Source organism: Natator depressus, chromosome 17 (assembly GCF_965152275.1).
Source record: "Natator depressus isolate rNatDep1 chromosome 17, rNatDep2.hap1, whole genome shotgun sequence".
Lineage (NCBI taxonomy): Eukaryota > Metazoa > Chordata > Testudines > Cheloniidae > Natator > Natator depressus.
In genome coordinates, this window is record NC_134250.1 from 13,143,598 (window position 1) to 13,168,684 (window position 25,087).

General features: G+C 42.0%; 1 protein-coding gene across 1 annotated transcript in view; it reads left to right on the forward strand.

Annotated features, from left to right (window-relative positions):
- Positions 1–25,087, forward strand: part of TYW1B (tRNA-yW synthesizing protein 1 homolog B) — a 130,271-nt gene that overhangs the window by 8,644 nt on the left and 96,540 nt on the right. The window contains exons 8-9 of the mRNA XM_074974757.1: positions 743–865; positions 14,971–15,097. Of these exons, the coding sequence (XP_074830858.1) occupies positions 743–865; positions 14,971–15,097 (250 nt within the window). The remainder of the gene's footprint in view (positions 1–742; positions 866–14,970; positions 15,098–25,087) is intronic.

A 25,087-nucleotide genomic window follows, 5' to 3' on the forward strand; every position in this document is an offset into this window, starting at 1 on the left:
TCAGGGGATCATCTCTCTTGCTCTGTAGGAAGTGAAAGCAACAGCTGCTGATGCTGAGACACTTGAATCATCTATCTCGAGCACAGGGCATCATTTCTAGTGCACTATAGACCTTACCAGAAGACAGTTGCTCTTCTCCCTGGATGGGTTTGAAGGTGCAAGGCTGCCTCTTCCTTAGGCTACCACGAGAGGAATAGGCTTTGTTAATATTGATACAGGACAGCTGCTGTGCCTGGCTCTTTACGGGGGAGTAAGACAAGCCCCCTGCCCTGAGGAGGTTACAATTTGAACAGCAGTTCCCTTCCTGTCTTGTTCACTGTGATATTGATCACTCTGGTGTGGATTTTCAAAGGAGCCTAAGGGAATGAGGTGCCTAAATTCCATGGGAGTTGGGTGCCTTTGTCCTAACCTTTGATTTAAACTGCCAATGACATGGTGGCAAATGGACGGATCAGGAAAGAGAGAGAGAGTGGAATGAATCTGGAAGCCAGATTTCCCAGGAGACTGAGGGTCAAATGCTTTGTGTACTCTTAAATTCATTGAAAAAAACAATTCATTAGGCTTTTTATTGCTACAGCTGGGAGTTGTGTGCCTTGTATAGGTCAAATGTCCCATCGTTAACCCTTCCAGAAGTCTTTGCCGCATGTTGTGTAATTGAATCAGCAGGCTCGAATAGGCAGGGGTTTATATTTAATATAGTACACAAGCTTCTAAAATTCCTTCTGCAATCTTTATTGCATAGGTGGAGGATTTATTTGAAACCACCAGCGAGGAGGAGTCGGGCGCTGAGGAAGATGGAAGCCGTAACTCTGTCATTGACGTTGAAGATCTGGGCAAAATTATGGGTCACATGAAGAAGGCCAAGGTACTGCTATTAGAGCAAGCTCAGTACTTGGAGTTTCCTTATCACCAAGGTGGTGAGCTGATTAAAATATTACTGCCCCTGGCTTGTAGCTATATAGGTAAATTATAAACTAAGCAGTAAACTCAGTTGGCTATCACCTAAGGACACAACAAAAATGTGACTTAAAATATTTGGAGGTAGGTTGGGAAATGCTCTTTTCCCCCTTCAAAAGATTTAGCAATAGTCTTATTTTAAAGTTACGGGAGCGTAATAAAGGGCACTGATGCCTGGAAAAATGTGGATTGAAAAGTGCACAGAGTACAGCTCTTGGTAGCATAGATGTTTCGTATTTAAAATTTCCCTCCAATTGGGGGTGAACAATATGATTTGTTTAGTGTCACCCATGATGCCACGGTACAATGGATAAAACTCCATTTTAGGTGGACAAGCAGATGACGATGACATGCCTTTATAGCAGAGGTGGGCAAACTATGGCCCGTGGGACCATCCTGCCTGGTCCATGAGCTCCCGGCCAGGAGGCTCGCCCCTGGCCCCTCTCCCGCTGTTCCCCCTCCCCCGCAGTTACACCGCTGCGCGGGCAGCGGGGCTGCAAGCTCCTGCCGCTCTGAGCAGCATGGTAAGGGGGTGGTGGCGGGGGGACGCGTGCGGCGGTTCAGGGGTTGCGTAGGGGGTTCCTGGGGGCATTCAGGGGACAGGGAGTGGTTGGATGGGGTAGAGGTTCTGGGGCGGTCAGGGGGTGGGGGCCAGGCTGTTTGGGGGAGCGCAGCCTTCCCTACCCAGCCCTCCATACAGTTGCGCAACCCTGATGTGGGCCTTGCGCCAAAAAGTTTGCCCACCCCTGCTTTATAGAGTCTGTGGCATGCCACAATCTTCAATCATGTTAGACAGCTGAATGCTTTTGGGTAAAAGGGAGGCTTTCCCCTGTAAGGGCCAGTCAGCCCTGTTCAGTTAGTCCCATCCTGCTACACCTGCGCTGGGTGTTGGATTTAAGAAGAGGAGCTCCATGTGGAAGCAGGCCATAACCCCCTGGCTAAGGAGGAGAACAGGTGAGCTGCCTGAAGAGGAAAGTCCAGCAGTTGAGTGCTGGCTGGGGTGGGAGCGGATGGGTTGCTCCTAAAGAGGGAATAAGCTGAGTGTGAGCTAGGAATTGGCTGTGGCCTGCCAGGGTCCCTTTGAAGGAGGGTAGACCTGACCTGGATGGTTGGGGTGATAGTGAGACAGGCCATTGCTGCTGGAAGCCCGCCTGTAAAGAAGACTTTCTTTTGTTTTGGTGTTGCATTGGACTTAGACTAAGGAACTCTGTTACCCTGGAAGGGATTGAATGTTTAAAGTGGCTTGGCTGGAGGGCCATGTCACCTCTCTGGCAAGAGTAGGCTGAAGAGTGTTAAGGGGAAACTGAGGTGCAAGTGCTGCAACACCTGGTCTTGCAACAAGGGGACACTCTGCGACAGTGAGCTGTGTTCATGTTGTCACAAGAGTGCTTGCTAGCATGAAGTTTTGGTTCAATTGTCTTTCCTGACTAAAGGAGAAAGTTGGAGAGTCTTTCAGGAATTTAAGAGAGCAGGAACTAGCTCTTTGCACTGGGACTGTCACTTGCTATATATTTGACCTATTTGTAGAATAATGCAGCTCTGACTTGGTTGATGCCTCTAGGGGTGATTGCAGCATAAATGTCTAATAAAAAAGAAGAAAAATAAAGGTTTGAAATGCAATGGGACTAGGACAGGGCCCGAAGTTTCTCTCTTTGGAAATACAGGTGCATGCACAAACATTGACTCTACTTTGGGTTCGTAGAGGAAAAAGTGGTGTTCCTGAACAATGAATGGGAAGTGTCCTCAGAAGTTATTGGACAGAAGTTATTTTTGCCAAGTGCAAAGATGAGTTTTCTACTACAGAACTAGGCCTACTATTTTATGTTAGTTTTATTAAATGCTCTCAGTAGCTAAGTGTGTTTTAAAAAAACAAAACAAAACACAAAAAAACCCCCACAAACACACCACCAAAAACAAACAAAAAAAACCTCCTGCCTCTGCCATATGGTCATTATTCCTGTTATATTGCAGATCTGTTTGGATTTATCTAGTAAGGCATCCGAGGCAATAACTGTAAAGTTTCAGTTGCGTGTGCAATGAAAATAATTGGTGTGCACGTTTCTTTGTAGTCCATAACAGTAACGGCAGTTACCAGTTAGTTCTAAGAGACAGTTGTAGATAAATCTGGCAGGCCTGATTTTCTATTGCCTCAACACCCAAAACTCTAATTGATTTCAGTGGGAAACATGGGAGTGCAAGGAATGCAGAATGAAGCTGTCTGAGGATACTTCATCTCTTTTCTCAAGGGGAAATTCTGAGATTAGCAGGCTTCCCCCCCCCTCCCCCCCCCGAGCTCATACTGCCTCATTAACTGTCATGGGGGAAGATGGGGACCTGTATCTGAATGTCTACCTTTCCTTAGTGTAGTGTCAGCTTAGTATCTGTGTCTCCATTGGGGGGGAAACTATTTTCCACTTACTAGATCTTCCTCACCCTTAACACGCTTTGATCCTATTTGCAATAGGGTACGGTCCTCCTTTGGCTTCACTGTCACATGTATTCACCACTAGAGGTCACTGGAGAGAAGAAAGAGAGATTCTCTGTGTATGCAGTGTAGTTGTAGCTGTGGAGGTCCCAGGGTATGAGAGAGACAATGTGCGTAAGGTAATACCGATTATTGGACCAACTTCTGTTGGTAAGAGAGACAAACTTTTGAGCCACCTTGAGCTCTTCTCCAGGCTTAAAGTTTGAAAGATTGTGTCTCTCACCAACAGAAGTTGGTCCAATAAAAGATTCTTTTTGGTAGCCTTCATTTGTGACATGACTTGAAACCACTAAAGGGAAAAAATAATCATTTTTGCAACCATTTTTATAGGAGATTAGACCTCAAGGTTTCACTGACTAATAGAATCTAGCAACAGCACAAGGAATGTGCAATGTAAAATAAAAATATGCATAGTCCATTGTCTAGTTTATGAACAAGCAAATGACCACAACAGTAAACTACAACTGTTTCCTAAAGTTTTGTGATCACTGCCCTGGTAGTGACCAAAGTCAGAATTTCCAGTATAATTGAGTGTTACAAATAGGCAACAAAAACTCACTGTTGCTTGACACTTGGTCTTTCTAGGATCTAAGACGGAGTTTTCTGTCTCTACCTCTCATCCTCCCCTTATTTTGTCTGTGGAGCTGGAGTCTTTTATTAATCCCCTCCTCCCTAAACTAGTTTCTCTGTGCAGACTCTATGTAGGTTGGCTATCCCAGAAGTGCAACCCCCTACCCCATACAATCTAGGGACTCTATCCTGCAACTCTTACACTAGTAGACCCACTTGAGTTCAGGGAGGCTACTTGTAAGAATAAACTACTTCTTGTGTGTTCTGTAGCTGTCTAGGATTTTGGATTAATTCAGAAAGCTTAGACCTGGGAAGTATTTTCTTTCATCTCTTCCCCCATGGATATTCCAACTAAAAACCTCACCTGTGGCAGTTAAATACCTCCAAAGAATCCTCAGGGCAGGTCTACACTTAAAATGCTGCAGCGCTTCAGTGAAGATGGTATGGGGGGCTTCTCCTGTCAGCATATTTAATCCACCTCTGTGGGAGGCAGTAGCTATGTTGACAGGACATTGACGTAGCTCTGTCTAGGTTGGTATAACCTGCATCGCTCAGGGTTGTGCATTTTTCGTACCCCGTCGTGATGTAGCTATACTGATGTAAGTTTATAGTTGGAGACCTGGCCTCAGGCAGGCCCAGGGGAAGACTCTTGTATTTCCTCTAGCTATGTGTTGGCTGTGTGTGTTAATGTCTGAAAGTTGCATTTCATTCTTCTTTTAAAAATTGCTTGTCAAGGATAGGTTTCTTAACTACAGCCATATCCTGCTATTAATTTTAATGTAAAACTCCAATTGACTTCAATGGAGCTCCGTACACAGAACGATGGCAGGATATGACCATATTGCTGCATGTGAGCGGCTAAATAGGTGTCTGTCTGTATCGTTAGCTATGAGAATGCATGGCTTTGCCTCTGATGAATCTCCCAGGGAATATGCAGACTGACTTACTAATGAATTTGTGTAAATGCTTGAATTGTGGAATGATCCCATAGGTGCAGTCATTTATGGTAATAAAATTAAACACTGAAGATGTGATATTAACATGCAGAAGAATTTGAAATGTGAAACTAATTCTTCATTATTGAGTTGTCTGATTTCCAAGATGGAAGGTACCATTGTTGGTTAAGTGCAAAGCATCCTTCTTTACAGAGTTGTCCTTGCTTTAGCTGCTGCTGCGCATTAGTGCAATGAGAGCTTTTTGTCTTTCAAATTAAGATAATTTTAAAAACCAGTTTACAGAATACTGAGTTGCACGTGTTCAGTACTTAAATTCACAGGGCCTGATTCTGATCTCACACTGACTCTACTGAAATCAGTGGAATTACATCACTCTGACTTAAAATGGGATGAGTGAGAGCAGAAAGGGGCCTAAAAATCTATTTGTAGAATACGGTGTTGTATCTTAGCTTCTGATTTTTTTTTTTCCATCCTTCTAATATTCCCCTGGCTTTGGGATGTACACTTGCACATTTCCTTTGTGCGTAGGGGGCAGTAAGAGATAATTTTTGAAGATTTTTAGGACCTAATTTTAATCTCTTATGCGGCTGTGTAAGGACTGGTGGCAGAGATTTGAATGTCTGGGACGTCTAGTCATAAATCCTTGTTGTTTTGATTTTTATGCTATGGCAGCATGAGCGAGGTCATGACAGCAGCATCTTAATAATGCATGTTTGTTCAGATCTCTGCAGTTAATCTTCATTTAATTTTGCTGAATGAAATTCCATCTCCCATTACATGACTTGCTGGGAAATCTAGACCAGATTTTTGTTTTATGTATTGCCTTTTACACACTGCAAGTTTCTTAGGATTATACAAAATAGGGCATTTGATATAGGCAGCATACCTTTTCTCATAATGCAAGGAAAAGTGGATTTTAAAAACTGATAAAAGGAAATACTTTTTTTACATGACAAAGAGCTTACTTGTGGAATTCACTGCCACAAGCTAAAAAGGAAGCCAAGTCCTTAATAGAATTCAAGAAAGGGATTAGATCTTCATATAGATAAGGGGTTCTCAACCTTTTTCTTTCTGAGGCCACCCCCAATGTGCTATAAAAACTCCATGGCCCACCTGTGCCACAACAACTGGTTTTCTGCATATAAAAGCCAGGACCAGTGTTAGGGGGTAGGAAGTAGGGCAATTGCCTGAGGCCCCACACCACAGGGGGCTCCACAAAGCTAAAAGAAAAGGAGGACTTGTGGCACCTTAGAGACTAACCAATTTATTTGAGCATAAGCTTTTGTGAGCTACAGCTCACTTAAGTTGCTCAGGCTTCTGCTTCAGCCCCAGGTGGTGGGGCTCAGGGTCCCGGGCTTCAGCCCCATGCACGGGGCCCCAGTGAGTCTAACACTGGTCCTGCTTGGCGAACCCCCTGAAACCTGCTTGTGACCACTGAGAAAATATCCTCAGTTTCATAAGACAGGATAAAATAAATTCCAAGGCATATTAAAAATCTCCATGCTTTAAGACATAAGGCAACCACTAACTGATGGGTGGTTAGGAATAATTAGTCCAATGGGGAGGTTACTCTGTAAGTAGTCCACCATGGAGTTTCTTTCACCTTTCTCTGAAGCATCTGGTACTGGTAACTCAGAGACAGGATGCTAGATTAGATGGAATGCAGCCTGACCTAGCAAGGTAATTCCTATGTTGTCTTGCTATAATTAGCTGTAATTTCAATTTCGTTGCTTTTCAAACAGAGAATATGGTTTGGTTTTATTCCCCCAACCAGCTTTTGTTTATCAGAGGAAGGTGTTGGCTTGTGACAGGTTTAACAGTTCCTTCTGCTTTTGATTGATAAAAATGGGGTGCACCTTCTCTGTCCTCTAAAGTAACTCCCCAGAAATGTGTTTGTCAGATAAATGTGAAATTTAATGGATGTATTTTTAGCCTTTAAATCTATGGTCATTAATCACAGGGATATTGTTTCTTCATACAGTGTGTCTGCCACAGCTGGATGATTGTGATAAACTAGAAATACAGATCTGTCCTACCAAAAGGAATTGCTTTATTAACCTTCATACTTATTATCACCTAATTTTTTTTTGATCTGTTGAGAGCTAATCACACATGCGTGTTTTTCTTTGTACCATCTTCATATTAATGTTCTTGGTTTGTTTTCCAAAACAAACAAGTATAATGTTGTGTGTGGACACAGTTGCAAAGTTAAAATACAAGGGCGGGGGGAAGAAAAGAAAAGGGGTAGTTGGAAATGAACCATGTGTTCAGGATAGGATTGAAGTGGGGGACTAGGAGTCAAAGACTTTAGGATACTATTCCTGTTCTGCCACAGATTCACTGTGTGTTCTTGGGGAGGTCACTTGATCTCTCTTGGCTCATTTTGCCATCTTGCAAAATGGGGTGGATATTTACTCAACTGCTGTGGGATTTGTAAACCTCAATGTTCATACATTTATTTGAGAGCCTTAATAGTTTTATCATTGTGAAAGGCCAAATTTTACTGTCTCTTCACTTAAACAAAACTCTGAGTGAAGTTGGTGGGAGCTTTCCTTGCGTAAGGAAACAGGTTTTGGTTCAAAATCTGTGCAAGAAACATGGTGTCCGCTGTCGGTATCCAAACCTAACTGAGTGAGCTTAGTGTTCTGAACTGTAAAGCTTCACAACTAACAACCAAGAGCATGTGCACAACTGGAGTAGGGTTGCCAGAGGTCTGGTTTTAGACCAGAATGCCCAGTCAAAAAGGGACCCCAGCGGCTCCGGTCGGCGGTGCTGATCAGGCCATTAAAAGTCCAGACAGCAGCACAGCAGGGTCCAGGGCGGCACAGCAGGGTCCAGGGCTAAGGCAGGCTCTCTGACTGCCCTACCTCCAAGTGGCTCCCAGAAGCGGCTGCCCAGGTCCCTGTGGCCCCATGGCACATGGTGGGCAAGGGAAGCTCTGTGCGCTACCCCCGCCCGAGTGCCAGCTCCGCAGCTCCCGTTGGCCAGGAACTGCAACCAATGGGAGCTGCGGGGCGGCACCTGCAGGCACAAGGGCAGTGCGCGGAGCTGCCTGGCCATGCCTCTGCCTAGGGGCTGCAGAGACTTGGCCACTTCCTGGGAGCCATGGTAAGCGCCGCTGGGACCCCGCGCCCCGTCCCACACTGTCCAAGTGTTTGGCATAGTCCCTAAATGGCAGTCAACCCTGAAAGTTTGTCTTCTGTCTTGCCAAAGCGTACTCCTTTTCTCTAAAGGTGTGGTTATTCTGAAATACGTTACCCATCAGGTCCTTTCTTCATTTTAAGGTGATGCACAGCTTTGCTTCCTTCAGCAAATTGGTTGATTTTTGTTTGAGCACTTCAGAGTTGATGGTCAGAAATCCCTCTGTCATCTGTGGCAGTAGCACCTAGTGCTGCAACTGAGATTGAGACTCTGTTGTGCGAGGTGTTATACATACACAGCACGAAAGTATGTCTGTCCTGAGTTTATATACACGAGATGGACAAAGGGTAGGAGAAAGGAAGTAGTATTGACTCAATTTTACAGATGTAAACAGGGCCTAAGTATGCTGTAAACTGATATATTAAACTGTACCTGTAAACTGGTATGGAGTAACCTCTGGGTACAAAACCATGCCATGGAGTTTGTCTTGGTTCGTAGTACAGCTTGGTCTTAGTCAGGGAAACAGTGTTAACCTGTTTCTGCCAATAACCTTATATAATTGTAGCTCCAGGGGTGCTAATCTCGCTCTACTGATGAGCGCAGTGTTGGCCTTTTGTATGCACTTGTGACATGTGTAGGCTAGGAAATGATCTGTGGTTGATCAAGGATACCGACCCATCTCAAATGGGGTTGAAAATAGCTCGGCCTCTAGGCAAGGAAAAATTGGGCTTGACTTGATTTGGGATGCAGGAGGTTGAGGGGTTTGGAGTGTGGGAGTGGCCTCTGGGCTGGGGCAGAGGTGTTGGGCTGAGGGTGCGGGCTTTGGGGTGGGGCTGGGATGAGAGATTTGGGATGCAGGAGGGGGCTCCGGGCTGGGATCAAGGGGTTTGGAGGGCAGGAGGGGGCTCAGGGCTGGGGCTGGGGTGCCGGAGGGGGTCAGGGGTTCAGGCTCTGGGCGATGCTTACCTCAAGCAGCTCCTGGAATCAGTGGCATGTCTGCCCTTCGGCTCCTATGCAGAGGCGAGGCCAGGCGGGTCCGCACACTATGCGGTCTGCAGACACTGCCCCCGCAACTCCCATTAGCCACGGTTCTCGGCCAATGGGAGCTGCAGAGCCGGCGCTTAGGGCAAGGGCAGTGTGTGGAGCCCCCTGTCTGCCCCTATGCATAGGAGCTGGGGGGGGCGGAGGTGGGGGACATATGCTGCTGCTTCTGGGAGCCGTGCAGAGCCTCGGCATGCAGGGAGCCTGCCATAGCCCTGCTGCACCGCCGACCGGACTGTTAAAGTGATCAGCGGTGCTGACCACAGCCGCCAGGGTCCCTTTTCGACCGGGCGTTCTGGTCGAAAACCGGACACCTGGCAATCGTACCCCAAACAATTACTGCCTGGAAGGCTGCTGGTGTTCAGTGATTCAGCTGAGGTTTTAGTCTGATTTAGAACAGACATATTAGCTCATCTAGTCCATATTCTTGCCAGGACAGTGTTGTTTCCTATGGTCAAGGCCCTTTGTTTTCAGTTTTTGCTTTGTTTAAAAATTCATGGGAATTTATCTGGGTTTATTACAATAATTAAAAAATGGATGAAAAATCAGTTCCAAAAATTAACGTAAATCTTTCTGGGTAAATATCGGAGTTAATATTGGGGGATGGGAGGAACAAAAAAAAAAAGCAACAAATAGAGAAAAGTAAGAGTATTGGAAATAAGAGAAGTTTAATGCTGTGGTTTATTTCATGAACTTTACATTCAGTATGTACAGTGTGTGTGTGTGTGTGTGTGTGTGTGTGTGTTCATGTATATCTTCCACTCCATTGCCTTATAACAGATGGCCTTGCATGGACACTTAGATTAACTTGTTAACATAAACATACCTATCTAATGTAATATACTGGATTTTCTTAACATAAACAGTATTTTTGTGTACTTGTGTGGTACAAAATTCAGGTAAAAAATCAGTAAAAACTGAGTAACAGCTTTTGTACAAGCTGGGAATTTTTCAGTAAAAACTGAAATCAAAGGGCCTTACTTATGGTATGTTTTTCTAAGACTTTATCCCTTCTGGTTTTAAATGTTTGAAACAGTGGGGCTTTCACCACCTCCCTGGGGAGGCTGATAATCCTGCCTAAATTTTCCCTTTCATTTTTGTTCATTATTGCTAGTTCTGTCCCCTTAGATAACACTAAGTAACTCTGTCTGCTTGGTGTTTGTGCCCTTCAAATATTTGTAGACTATCCTCCTCCATTAAAAAGGTTGGATCCACTTGACTAGAAAACCAGTCTTCCAGAAGCCAGATCAACTTCTGAAGTTCTTTAGCATGTTTCTCCTGGGAGAATAAGTAATGGTGTGGACCATCTGTGAAACAGAGTTTTATCTTTTGGACATTATTGGTGGCAGCTGCCATGCTGGAGTAGAGAATTGTATAGTGAGTTATATCAACAGATTTTCTTCAGCTGTGACCCACTGAGAACGAGAGCCACATTTAATGGGAGGTTAAAAAGACTTAAATTAACTGTGTGCGTAGTTTAAATTGAAATGGCTAATTTTATCCACAGAATGTGTTCTGAATATTTTGAGTTCTACATAATGAAGCCAAAAATGCAGCTGAGGAGTTTTGACAGTTTCAGCTATAACCATCTGTGGAGGTGTCCTCCTCCATGTCTGCAGATATCGGCAGGACCCCAAATAAACACACGCGGCTGAAAGAACTTTACGTTTTGTGTGCGCTTTCCAGGCATATTTGTAAGAAATGCATATAAAGAAGCATTTGAAACATTTGAGCTGTGAATTTGCAGATAATGAATGTTGTTCTGCTTTCTATTCCTATCCTAACCAGGAACACAGAACCTTCTCTACTAAATCGGGCAACTGGTCCCATGTTCTGCCTTTTATAATGGCTAATATTTGGTCATTCAGAGGAAGGTGGATTTCTCTGGCCTGTTCCATAAAGTGCCTAGCTGATGGTGTTATGCTGTACATATAAGAATAAAGAGAAATACATTTCTTTCCTGACCCAGGATTGAGGTCAGCTTGTGCCCGGAAGCATGAGGTGTAATTGTCCTTATGTAGGTCCCAATGAAGTACAGTAGCAAAACTCCCGCAGGCTTCAGGATTTGGGCCTTAAGTAGCAAAAATCTGAATTCCCAAGTTTTCACTGTCCGTGGACTTTTGCTGCCTGTGAATATAGAACAGAAGGATGAGTGTTTGGCTTGTTTTATTGGCAGTCACATTATTTCAAGGGCAAGAAAAGCTGGCTGTAGCCACTACTTGCTTGATTTGTTACAGAAAGACAATGAACTTGCCTTAGATTTACTTCAGTGCTTCTTGCTAAATCACCCTTGAGAAGTTTGCTCTCTGTGCTAAATTGTTTACTTTTGTTCTTTTCTCTCAAATCCTAAATAACAAACATGAAAGGTTTACTATTAAGCAAATGAATAAATACAACTCCTAGGGCAGCAAGTTGCTTTTCCCTTCAAGAAATGTCTTGGATTAAATATTTACCAAACACAAAAAAAAATTGGGTACTCAGTTACGATTGGAACAAATGATTGGTGTTCTGTTTACACACTTTGAAATCAGCCTGGGAAAAAAGTGGTAGACAGTCTCTTAAAGGTAGGAAAAAAATAAGAATTTATTTTTTGAATTTAAATATACAGATTCCGATTATATTTTTCTAATTAAATAGACTCTTTATGCTTCAATACTTTGCTGAGATAATACAGCATATTATAGTCTATAGAAAAATAGATATGCTAGGACACTTAATCATGCAAGATGACTTTTCTTGTATGCAAAGGTTGGGTCGGTGTAGGATTTATTTGTACTGCACACTTATGTGAATTACTACATTTAATACAGCAATACAGATATACATTGTGGTCTCTACTCTTGTAAAAGGGAATGCTCCTGCATCAGTACATGCTGCCCTTCCACAGAGGAAGAACAAGAGGCAATGGGTTCAAATTACAGTATAGCAGATTTAGATTAAATCTCAGGAAAAACTTCCTAACTGTAAGAACAGTAAGACAATGGAACAAACTGCCTAGGGAAGACATGGAAGCTACTTCACTGGAGGTTTTCAAAACGAAGCTGGATAGCCATCTGTCTTGGATGGTTTAGACTCAACAAATCCTGCATCTTGGCATGGGTTAGCCCAGGTGACCCTTGTGTCCCTTCTAACCCTATGTTTCTATGATTCTATGCGGTATAATTTACCTTGTTACGTTGAGTAATGCTGCACTCCGATAAGTTAGTGGGACAACTATGAGTAAGGTACTGCCCACCTTGAGTAAGGGGAGGGCAGAATCTAGCCCAGACATGAATTAGAGCTTTTAGAGAGAGATGCTCAATAGTTACTTAAAAGATGACTAAGTTACCTTCTCCCTGCTTATGTATGAAGCCTTTTCAGTAACATCAATATTTTATTGTCCAAGTGTCTTGATGAGTGAAGGTGGTGTCTTATATTGGACTTAGAAGCGTATTTATATTAACAAGAGGGTTGTATATAAGATGTGAGGTAATTGTCCCACTCTGCTTGGCACTGGTGAGGCCTCAGCTGGAGTACTGTGTCTTTAGGAAGGATGTGGCTAAATTGGAGGGAGTCCAGAAGAGAGCAACAAAAATAGTGAAAAGGTTTTAGAAAACCTGATCTATGAGGAAATGTTAAAAAAAACTGGGCATGTTTAATCTTGAGAAAAGAAGACTGAGAAGGGGCTTGCTAATAGTCTTCAGATAAGTTAAGGGTTGGTATAAAGAGGATGATGATCAGTTGTTCTCCATGTCCACTGAAGGTGGGAGAAGTAGTAATGGGCTTAATCTGCAGCAAGGGAGATTTACGTTAGGTATTAGCAAAAACTTTCAAACTATAAGGGTATTTAAGCTCTGGAATAGCCTTCCAAGGAAGGTTGTGGAATCCCCAATCACTGAAGGTTTTTAAGAACAGATTGGACAAACACCAGTCACAGATGGTCTAGGTTTACTTGGTCCTGCCTCGGCACAGGGGCCTGGACTGGATGACTTCTCGAGCTCCCTTCCAGCTCAACGTTTCTGTGATTTGTATCAGTGGCTGGGTGCTTTATATTGTGGACCTTTTAAGAAACTTCAGATGAATTACAAAAATGTTGGTAGAATTGCTGATGAAATGCTGTATTTGTATCCTAGAACTGTTTTTGAACAAACTATGAATGCAAAGAAGCAAAAGTTGGACCATATCTTACTAGTTTAGTAAGGGCCAGATTCTGTTATGTTCTGATGACTGATGCCTACTGCACAAGTAGTCCTATTGAAATCAACAGGTACTACTTCAATATGAACAGGTAAGGTACTTCTCTAATATGAAGGGTGGTTAGAATCTATCCAATATGACTTCAATAATCTATCCCATGACTTCCTGGAAGCAACGGCAAACTGAATTCTTTGATGGTTCTGAGCTGGCTCTAAGTATTTTCTGAAAACTTCTTGGAGTTCAAATGAAATACGTATGTGTGTCTTGAGAACTGTTTGAGTTACTGTGAATCTGGTCAGGAAGACCATGTGGAGCTCAGGAAATTAAGAGCAGTTGTTTGATTAGTATCTTTAATAGAATACTAAGTTTAATAGTACGTTTCTTTAATAGGAAGTAGAAATAAGCCAAAACTGGAAAAAATTATTGGAACTTCCTGGGGGTGTGTGTGTGTGTGTCTACTGATTTAAAATAGACCTAGATCAGGGGTGCTGATTAAAATGGACCTGGTTGTAAAACAACTTGATTTTTGGGAAATCAGAATGACTCCATTTTTAAACATCATTTGTGTGTAACGTTTGTATATTTTCTTTGAATTTGAGAACAAATGTAGTATACCTTCCATCAAATATCAAAGTAATTATATATACTTCCATGTGTGCTGTCCGGGCAACTATAAATGGCAATACAATCTCAGAAGTGATACTCATACAGCAGGGGATTCACAGTTACGATGTACTCTTTTTTTTGGCCCTCTTTTTAACTTTATACTAATCTGTGTTTTCTTTATTCATGTCAAACTAGACTGTGGGGATTAGCCATATTTGTAGCATTGTATCCCTGGAGAGTCCAATACTCTTGTTATACTGTGGCTGATAATGGTGGCTCTAATCTTAGTTGGGTTCCATGATGAGATTTATTAGCTTATTTCTAAACAATGCAGTTGGTTGGGTCTGCATCGACAGTCCTGAACTGATGCAGCATCACAGCATGAAAGGACAAGTTATGTTTCTGGAGTGTGTGATGCTCCAGATAGACATAAAACAGAGGTCTGAAGCACTGGCCAGGAAAGGTCCTATGGTATTTAGTGTAAGAGCAGTAGAAACATTTCATGTCTCCAAGTCAGTAAATTGTTTTGCCTATTTAAAACCCTTCAGTGGTTTAAAACGGTTATGGGGCATTCTTCACTGACCTGTGCTAAATAACTGCAGTGCTGAGCACTACTGGAACTACTTTTTACCCAAGAGGTGGCTGTGGTTTACTGGCAGGGAGATGTGATCTCTGCACATATGGATCAGTTGTAAAGCACTTGGAGATGAAAGTCCCTATGGCTGTGGATTTTCAAAGGAATTTATGGTAACTGGGTTCTCAAATCCCATTGACTTTCGATGGAATTTAGATGCCAAACTCCATTAGACTCCTTTGTAAATCCAGGTATTTAAGTGTTTTGGACAGCATGACGAAGAGGTGGAGTGAAATAATGGATGATCAGCTTTTAACAAATGAATTGCATGAGTGCCAGGTTCATCTTGGTGTGCCAGAATTGTTATCAAGTTTAATAGCTGTGATTTGAGGTTGTTAGGAATATTCCTATGTCTAAATATTGCATATTCGGATAAATGATTGTAATTCATTCTCTTTTAACAGAAAGAACGTGAACTTGGGGAAGAAGCTGGCAGGACAGGTCCATCTCAGCAGAGCAGTGGGAAAAATGAAGAGAGTGAAAGGAGGGAGATGATCACTCCAGGTCTTAGAGATGCACTTACAAAACAAGGTGAGGGTCCATAAAGATGGTGTGGAGACCAGATTCTGGATCAGGCTTCAAAAAGTTTGTGTATAGATTTTTATTAGAAAGGGTGCAATGTAAGGATTGCGAAGAAAGGATTGAGCTATTGTATGCCTTTTGTTTATGTTGGTTTCCATGATGCCTGCATAATAGATATGGGACAAACTTTTTGTAGGTGTCACCCTCCTGTTGCAAAGTTAGGACGCTAGTGAGATTACTGAAACCAAGCAGTCCAGGCCTAAAATACTTAATAGGGCACAGCAGCTCCTGAAGTCATAAACAGTAGTATCTGATGAGGAATTTTGGAGTCTAGTGGGCACCAATCTTCTTCGTGAGCCGGTTTGTTAATGTTTTGGGGAGAAAACACCCTGGTGCATATCCAACTCCCAAAAGAGAGGGCTTTTGAAGGGCATTTGAAAATTGGCCTCACTTCTAATATTTTATTCCAGTACTTTCTTCTCAATTTCATACTCTGATTTCAGTGCTGAAATTCATTCAAATTAATCTGAATCGTCCACTGGAGGAAAACTAGATAATGACTTCTTTCAAGAACCATACAGAACGATGTTATTGGACTTAAGGTCATTATTTTAAAAAACATGTACGTGAGAATGCATGAAAAATGCCTGATTTACAGCCCTGCAGACCAAAAGCCTCAATCCCCAGAACAGGTACAGCTTGGGCAAGGGTAGCACAATGCTCCGCAATGTAGCTCAAGGGCTTATGAGAGAGTAGTTTGATCTTCAGCTCTGAAGATGAGAGAGGAGTTTAGTTTTCATGCCCATTCACACCCTAGTTCCTCTCCTGAAGCTCCTGAAAAAGGGTGTCTACTGTGTTACAGATCTGTGACTTGACAGCTAGTCTGAGATAGTGAACTTGTTTCATGTAAGTCAAACAGCTGTGGCCTTTCTGTAACATTTTCAGTCACTGATGGTGTGTTCTAGCTTCTTCGACCTGGTCACGTGAAGGTGACCCAGCTCCATGTCCCAGCCATCCAGTCTTGTGCACATGCCTTTTTTTTTTTTTATTAAATTTAGAACAGATATAAAAGAAATGGGGAAATGCATAAAACTCAGAGTTAGAATAAAATAATCTAGCAAAGGCTTCGTAAGAAATAAAGTTCTGCAAAACTTGGCCACTAACCTGTAGTGCCTCCACGTGGGTATCTGTCTTGCTACTTGCTGACACCTTTGGAAGCCTGAAGTGTCTCCAACACATCCGGGTTGCTCAAGTCTTTTTTGGTTTTGTTGCCGAAGGCCATACTTTTGGTGACAAGTGCAATGTAAACTGCTGCAAAGTAGTTGAATATGTGGTGCACTTTTGTGCCCCTGTGTAACTTTAAGGCCAAATCCTGTCCTAGCCTGTTGTCTTAGGAGCAGGGATGCTGGTAGATGCGTAGGGTGGAGAGGGAATGTGAAGTGGGATGGATGGCATGCACTGCAGTAGCATCTATTGGAGCTAGTAGCATGTGCACTAGCTGACTGGGAATTTGGGTTCTGGCTGTTCCCTGGGTTGGAAGATTGACCCTGATGTGCTAGGCAGCATGGTAGCTGGTACCCTGCTAAGTGATCTGTGGAGTCCTAAGGAGGAATCTTGTTCTGCTACTGCATGGACGTGAGGGGAGAGGCTTTTACTGTCTCTTTCAGTTGGTGAAATCCTTTGATGATAGGAAGTAATTATAAATGCTGCTTATGGCCCTGGCCCTTTGACATGCTGGGGGCCATCAACTGCTATGGGAGCTGAGGACGCTCAGCATCTTGTGGGATTGGGCCCCATGTTTGCATTGCAGTGCCCTACCCAATTGTGAGTCTGCATTATGTCTTCCGGAAGAGTGAAGCAAAGTGACTGCAGTGATTCAGGCAGCTTCACCTTTCCAATTGCCTTTAATTTGCTTTGGTTTTGTGGCTCTGACGAGATATCTATTTGGTGCTACATAAAAAATGTTCAGCTGGATGATCAAAATTGCACACAGAGCCCACTTTTCTTCAAATAAAGTTTTAAACACCAGAGCAGATCTGCCTGAGAAATTTTCATCATTTGAGACGTTCAGGGAAGAATTCACTTTCCTGTTGGCAGATTGCATTTTTTTTAGGTACACGTGTCATTTACTTTTTCTGCTTTCTGGAAAATGCCAGCAATCATAGCTGGATGAATAAACCTGCAGTCTCCAAAGAGTTAATTTTAGCTTGCCCGTTTCTGTTAAATTTAAACCTCTCAGTGAAACAGTTTCCCACTGTGCACTGAGTACACTATATTCACAAAAACTAGTATCAGAGCATCCTGCTCTATAGGGGTTTAATTTGCCGCCTTTCTATTTTCAGATGTCAAAACAACATTCTTCCAGAGATCAGACTATAGAGACATATTTACAAGGTGGTTTAAAAAAAAAAAAAAAGTGCAGAGGATTCAAAAGATCATATAATTTATTAAGCAGTTACTGGTTGCTATGGGTTAAACTTCACTTTCTTTTCAACGTTATCCCTGAAGGCATAATTAACTTGAGAGAGAGAGTCTTAGCAATGAGTCTATTTCAAGTATTTGACTGTGGGTGTTATGTTTACAGTGATATTACTTTGCAGTGGTAATGTTATAGTAGATTTCATCTATTTAGGCAGACAGGAAATGAACTGAAAATAGAAATCATCCATTGATATTACTTTGTTTGCCAGAGCAAACAGTATGTACGTAGAGCTGAGACGTAGCTTATATTCTAACTCCTTTAGTTGCTTATAGTTTTTCAAAACTGTTCCTTCTTGGCCGAAACCTGGTATGCTTGGTCTGAAGATGAATTTTTGTGTGTAGAAAAGCTTATCTCTCATGACTTCTAAGTGTTGGAGGCTGAATTCAGATGAGGAGGTAAACTTAAGTGTGGCTTTATCTTTAGAGGCACCCTTAAATTATGATTATGATCAGAAGAGAGTGACTGTTTAAAGTAATCCATTCTGAATCAACACATCTGTTCCTTGTGTGTAATCCAGGTCAGGTCTGCTTATTTTACTAATGCAAAAAACATGGTAAACTTTTACACTATCCTGCTAGCTCTACAAAATCAGCTGTGGCATAGGAAGCTGTATTCTGTTCTGGTTAATGAATTATTCATGGGATTTGAACTTTTCTGATTTGCAGACTACTTATTATTGGCGATAGACAAGTCAGAATGAACCCATCTTGACATGCAGATCCCAGGGTGAGGGCTGGGAATTAAAAAAAAAAAAAAATCATCATTTGTCTAGTAAGCAGATTCGTCTCTAAGTGATTTTTTTGTATCCATAAACATGATCCCCCCACAGTGCCCATTTTGAAGTCTATAGTGAGGACTGTAGCTACAGTCTTACGGTGCTTAAGAAGGGCACAGTAAAGAGGACCTTAAACCAGTGGGAATATAAATGCAAAAAAAATAAGGCTAAGAACCCAAGCAGGGAGAAACTCCAAATGAGACTCCTTCCGTGTCTCTGTTACCTTGGGCTAGGTCTATGTTTTAGTCATGGGATGTGATTGCAGCTTGTGTAGATCTACCTGAGCTATCTTCAGTCGAGCTAGCTTGGGGACTGGCGCAAAGAAGCTGCAGAACCATTGGCTTTAGTGTGGGCTAGCTGCCTGAGTAATTATCCATGTGTATTTCACTGTGTGTGTGTGTGTGTGTGTGTGTGTGTAATATATGCACACTGTGTGTGTATATATACAGTATATGTATGGGTATATATATATGTGTGTGTGTGTGTGTGTAATATATGCACACTGTGTGTGTATATACTGTGTATTGCACAGTATATATTTAGTACAATGTGGCTGAGGTAATGTTACTTACAAAGCAACCTGGGCCAAATTCTTCTGTTGGCTGGAAAGTCCAATGGAATTTGTTCTGTGTTTACACCAGCGTAAATGAGAGCAGAATTTTGAGCCTTAATAATGTCCAGAATGTCCTCACTTTCATGGGGCTTGCTTTCTCATCCTTGATGATGTTGCATTTAATTATAACCTTAATTTCCTGTTTGTTAGCTGAATGGTAATGGAAATGCCAGATGATTGGGAATATCCATTTCAATAGTATGTGTACTTTCTCTCATCCTGTTCTCTAATGTCAAAGAATCATCACGTTATAGAAAATTGGTTACTTATTTAATGGGCCTCGGTAGAAGAGAAATCCAAGGGAAAGAAATAATAGAAGAGAACGCAGTATCTGAAATAGCAGGGGCTATTTCAGTCCTGTAACGTCTTTGGTGCTCTCTCATCCCATTAGGATGTCAATGTGAAGTGCTTTGATCTAAGATTTTCAGCATGTGTGGGATGTGCAGGTGTTGACGTCAGGAAGAGCTCAGGGTCCATTTTCCAAATGCTCAGCATGCACAGTTGAGGCCAGACTTTTAAAAGTACTCAGGAGCTCCCATTGTTGATTCGGATGGCCAGATTTTCAAAAGGGTCCAACACCCAATATTCTGAGCTCTGTTGAAAATCTGAACTTGATTATGGGTACTGAGCCCTTTTGAAATTTCTGGCTAAAGGATAAAGGCTAAATGTGCTGTGAATGTGATGCTGCATTCTGCATAGACACTGTCACTGATAGGTTTAGGAAGCATGATGTACCCCTGTGTGGGTTGCATACTTAAAGTTATATTTTCATCTTTCAGGCTTGGGGATGATACCCAAGCCTGAAATCCCTGTGCATCAAGAGGACAATAAAGCCCTTGAACTCCAGGGAGTGCTAGCAGTCTTCCGGCTGGGTTATGTATTGGTAACAATAGCGCAGCTACTAAAATGTATGCTATAGATAGAACAACAGAATTCAAATGTTTGTTGCGGAAATATTAACCATGAGTTGTGAAAACATAAAATAAAATTATTCTCACTCAAGTGCCTGTAAGCAGAAGAATACAGTGGTTTTAGATGACGAGGCTCTAAATCTGCTAAATTTACATAAAGAATTTGTGTATCTGTAAATAAATATGGAATATACAGTTAAAGAAATAACACCCTAAGAGCAGCAGTAACTGAGGCTGAGCAGGGTCATGGTGTGGGAGCTGCCAAGAGCTCATGGAGAAGTGACTGTATTCATTTGCTCGGCTAGATGCATAGTATTAGTGGCACAGAAAGTGGTAATAATCGAGATTCTGTGGGCCTGATTAACCTTTTGCTTACGTCAGTGTAAGTGGATGAAGTTACAAATGTAAAACTGGTGGGGAGAAGAACTGGACTCTTTCTATTTCTATTTTAGGTATATTGGTTTTTTGAAAGGGGATGGGACTACTGGGGGGAGGGTTGGAAGTCATGAGGCCTGTTAGACTTAGACAAAACACAGGTTGTAGACATAGAGACAGGCAAGGATAAAAGTCTCCCTGCATTCTTCATAACACTGTCTGCCCAGACAATAGGAGGGGTGTGGTTATTTTTTCTAGAAGTTGAAAAAAGTCCTAGACATAAGAATAAATTTGCCCAGTTCATGAAATAACAGCTGGAGGAAAGAGATGCTTTAAAAAAAACCAACAACTTGGTCTCTAGCAGCCAGTAAAACTGACACACAGGCGTACACGGAGAACATGCTCTGAAGTTTCCATCAAGCATCGCATACCTCTTCATGCTTCAGTTCCCCCCTCTGTAAAATGGGGATGATGATACTGGCCTCCTTTTGTAAAGTGCTTTGAGATTTACTGATGAAAAGCAGTGTGTAAGAGCTAAGTGGTATTATTGGTGAGTGCACCCAGAGGCTCAGGTAAGGGTGAGTTTTCATTAATAGAATGATAAATACACACCAGCTCCTGCTATCAGTGGTCACTGTATCACATCACCCCTTGGCAAACACTGCCATCTGCCTTCTCGTCCTCATCCTCAAAGGGAACCTGCACAACCGCTTCAAAAGGTGAGCCTGGGAGCTTAAATTTATAGCTGTGTTAGACACTAAAAATCAGGGTCTTAATAAAGATACTGGATTTATGGCTTATTACAACAATGTGTAACCTGCTAATTCCACTTCCTTTTGTCCTATGACTGCAGGGGTGTTAACAGGCCACTTCACCTTGAATGGTACCTTAGAATGTGTGCTAAGTACTTATGCTAAACTATCAGTTCCACTGTAGATTTAGCTGTGATGCTAGGAATACCTTTCCCAGGCCCAGAGAAGAGCTCTGTGTAAGCTTGAAAGCTTGTCTCTCTCACCAACAGAAATTGGTCCAGTAGAAGGCATTACCTCACCCATCTTTTCTCTCTAATGTCCTGGGACTAAGGCCATGTCAACACTACCACTTATGACAGGTTTCAGAGTAGCAGCCGTGTTAGTCTGTATCCGCAAAAAGAAAAGGTGTACTTGTGGCACCTTAGAGACTAACAAATGTATTTGAGCATAAGCTTTCGTGAGCTACAGCTCACTTCATCCGATGCATGCAATACATTTGTTAGTCTCTAAGGTGCCACAAGTACACTTTTTCTTTTTACTACCACTTATGTCCGTGTAACTTGTTGCTCAGGAGTCTGAAAAAATACCCCTCTGAGTGACATAAGTTACTTAGACAGAAGTTCCAGTGTGGACAGCGCTATGTTGGCGGGAGAGCTTCTCCCATCAACATAGCTACGGCTGCTCGTGGAGGTGGGTTTTTTTAATGTTAACAGGAGAGCTCTATCCTGCTTGCATAGAGCGGCTATGCGAGTGATCTTACAGTGGTACGGCTATGTCACTGTAAGCTCACTACTGTAGATGTGGCCTAACACAGCTACGACACCACTGCAAACAACTAGTGATCACATCGGTCTTTTATGGGTGGGGGCTGGAGAGCTAATTTTACAAAAAGGATGGAAAATTAAATGTCCTGCAATAATCAAAAGATTCCTCACTTGATCTCTTGTCTCTGTTTCCTCCTGAGGTTGTATTTGCTTTATTGTATGTAAAATCATATTGGCTTTGCTCTTGCTGGTGTGTTCCAGGTGTATTACTGGGTAATATCTTGTGATAGTTGTAGGGCAATTTCCTTCATTCCACCCAAATACTGGAAATTCAGTAGACATTACTTTGTTAGTGGCAAGAACGTTTGCAGCAGCTCTGTGAGAGGTCCTGGTTACCACTTTGCTCTGTCTATACCTGCACAAAGCATGAGGTTTTTTCAGTACTAGTTTAATATAGATGAAAACATTGAAGTGGTATTTGTGGCAGTCTATTTGTCAAGCAGACACTTTGATAGGAAATGGTGCTCTGATACATCGGTGGTTTTATATGCTCCGCTAGTTTGGCAATTTTGTAATATAAAGATGGATCTGGGCTTTGATTAAAATGAAAAACAGTATCATATTGGACACTGAAATTTTAAAAATTTGCAAGATATTTTATGGTCAGTAAATTAAGGTTGAGGCTGGAGTTTGTTGCAGCTACTGGCAGTTCATCACTGTCAATTTCCCGGTCTGTTTCTGACACCTAGGCGCATATGTTCGCTTGTATCTAATGCACATGGCCTGAGAGGTTGTATTTATTAGTCATAGCAGGTTTTTACAACGTCAAAAATGCAAACATAAGTTTTTGATATTCACAGAGGACGTTAGGCGCTCAAAGCAACATTTTAGCAGCTCAGTTGGGAGGCAAAGAATCACAGGTATTTAAGCTGTAGTTGTTTCGTAGTCAGGGTCCAGTCCTGCAACCCTTTGTCATGCAAACACTTTCATTGGGAGTCATTCTGTCAATTGCACTACTCATAGGAAAATATTTCAGGATCAGGCCCTGAAAGCTTCCTACCCCACAAGCCTATTTTTAAAGTATTTTTCCCCCCAAAATGCTTTAAAAAGGATGTTGTGAAAACTAGGCCTTCTACTGGTTGTGTTGATTGATTTCCCCCATTCCCCCAGCCATGAGATACTGGTCAGAGCTCAGAACAAAATCCAGTGTGTGTTTATAGTTTAATAAACACCAGTATGACTGGCCAACCTATCCAGTTACCAGATACTGTTCATATTTTTGCATCAAATACTAATTTAATTCCAGTAGTTTCCTTTCAGCCTTTTTTGTGATCTCTTTCCCACATGCACCCCTGGTTTCTCTGCCAAGTAATCTTTGCTAAGTACCCCAGTTGTGTGGTAGCTGTTGGAGGTGAATTACTATTGTATTAGTGACCTTATTACGTTGCAACCCTTTTACGCTCCACTTTTGCATTGTGGGAGCAAATGGGAAACTTTATTCCTGTGAACATTCTCCTATGAGTGTCGGGTTTAACAGGTAGCAGTCACTTCAAACCAGAGTGTGTGTTTAAGGAGACTGCTTAATAGAACCACACAAATATATTGGATGTTTATTATCCCCTGTTCACAGCAGCTCTTTCTGAATTTGTCTGATTTTCAAGTTCAGTGTTACATTGAATTTGCTTTCACCAGAGCTTGCAATGACTTCTTCCTTATAGGGGAGCGTGGCTAATTTTTTGCTCTTGCACCTCCTGGTGATTTCAATTGCTTATTTAGCTCAGTCTGTCATGGTTAAATCCTTAATTTCACAGCCCTACATCTTTCAATTTTTTGGCAAAACAATTTTTTGATAGTGTAATGACCTTCCACTGTGGTGTGCCCAACGTTTCTGTGCTACTTAGGGCTGGTCTGCACTGGATAGTTGTATAACTGTATTTATGAGGGGTGTTGTTCTGTACTGATACAGTTAACAGTACGACTTCAAGCATGGATGCAGTTATACTGGTACAAAGGTACCTCATCCTGGTGTATAGCGTACGTCACTTACCGAGCTATATTAAGCTTTTCCCGGGGCAAGCACTCGCACTCATACCAGTATAACTGCATTTACAGTAAGAGGGTTTTGCCTTTTTAATTATACCGGTATAGTTAAAGTGGCAAAACTTCCTAGTGCAGACAAGGCCTGAACATCTGAGTTTCCTGGAGATGTTTTCAATTCCCATGGATGACATGCTGTTGTAATGGAGAACACACACTATCATTTCACTGGTGACGAATTCTCAGTGATGGAGAATGTAGGATGTGATCCTTGTATGGATGCGATCCTTGTATGGATGCCAAACAATGGTCTTTTGTTTTGTTTTTTAAATCCATTGATAAAAATGGTGCAGCTCGGGTCTGAGTTGTGGTTAAATTTTTTCACTGTGTACACCCTGCTGCTTGACAGTTGTAATGTAGCTTCTGTCTCTTCTTTTGAAAGTCTGGCTGTCAGAACAGATCATTACCAAATGTTCTTTTTATCCTCTTAATATTATAGCCAGAGGACACTCATTTGTCTCAAAAGCTGACCTTCAGGCTATAATTCACGTCTTTTATAACACTTAGGCTTGATTACTGAAATTCACTGTTTGGCAAGCTCTAGTTTTTTCAGAATTCATCAGCTAGAGAAGGCTCACTTGGTACAAAGTCCCAGTTTTGAAGTCCTTGTGCTTTCAGTAAAAATTTTTTTGTTGATTTCATTATGATCTTGCTTATGATGATAAAGGTATTTCATGGGCTTGACTTACATGAATACTTGGTCATTTAAAGATGTGTTGATGTGTACTTCTTTTGAGCAGTGCTATGACCATAAATCCATCTAGTTGTGATTCAAGAGAGTGCTGTCTGGAAAGCATTTTTTTTTATTTGGAGTATATTGAAGCTAAACTTTCAGCTTAAGCCTGTATCTCATTATAAGTGTTTTGGGAAGATGTGAAACTTGAAATTTCTTTGCTAGCACTTTGAAACTACTAGCGAAAACAGTTGGATATGTTCAGAATGTCCTTGGGAATATCTGTGCACAGGCTTGCCCTGAGTGCTTTTACCTGGGACCAGTAGCTGCATTTAATTGAAACAGCCATTGTAAGCATTGCAAATAGGAAAGAAGATCAATAGAGTTACCACAGAACCAAAAAAAGTATAACAGTGAACGTGACCTGGCTCAGCTGATGGAAAAGGTGTCTGGCCTGGGCTACTGAAGAGTTCATTATGTATGGTTCAGGTAGCAGACACACAACATAATGAGAGAGAAGAGCCTCAGTTTGATTCTGTCTCCTTTGCATCCACAAA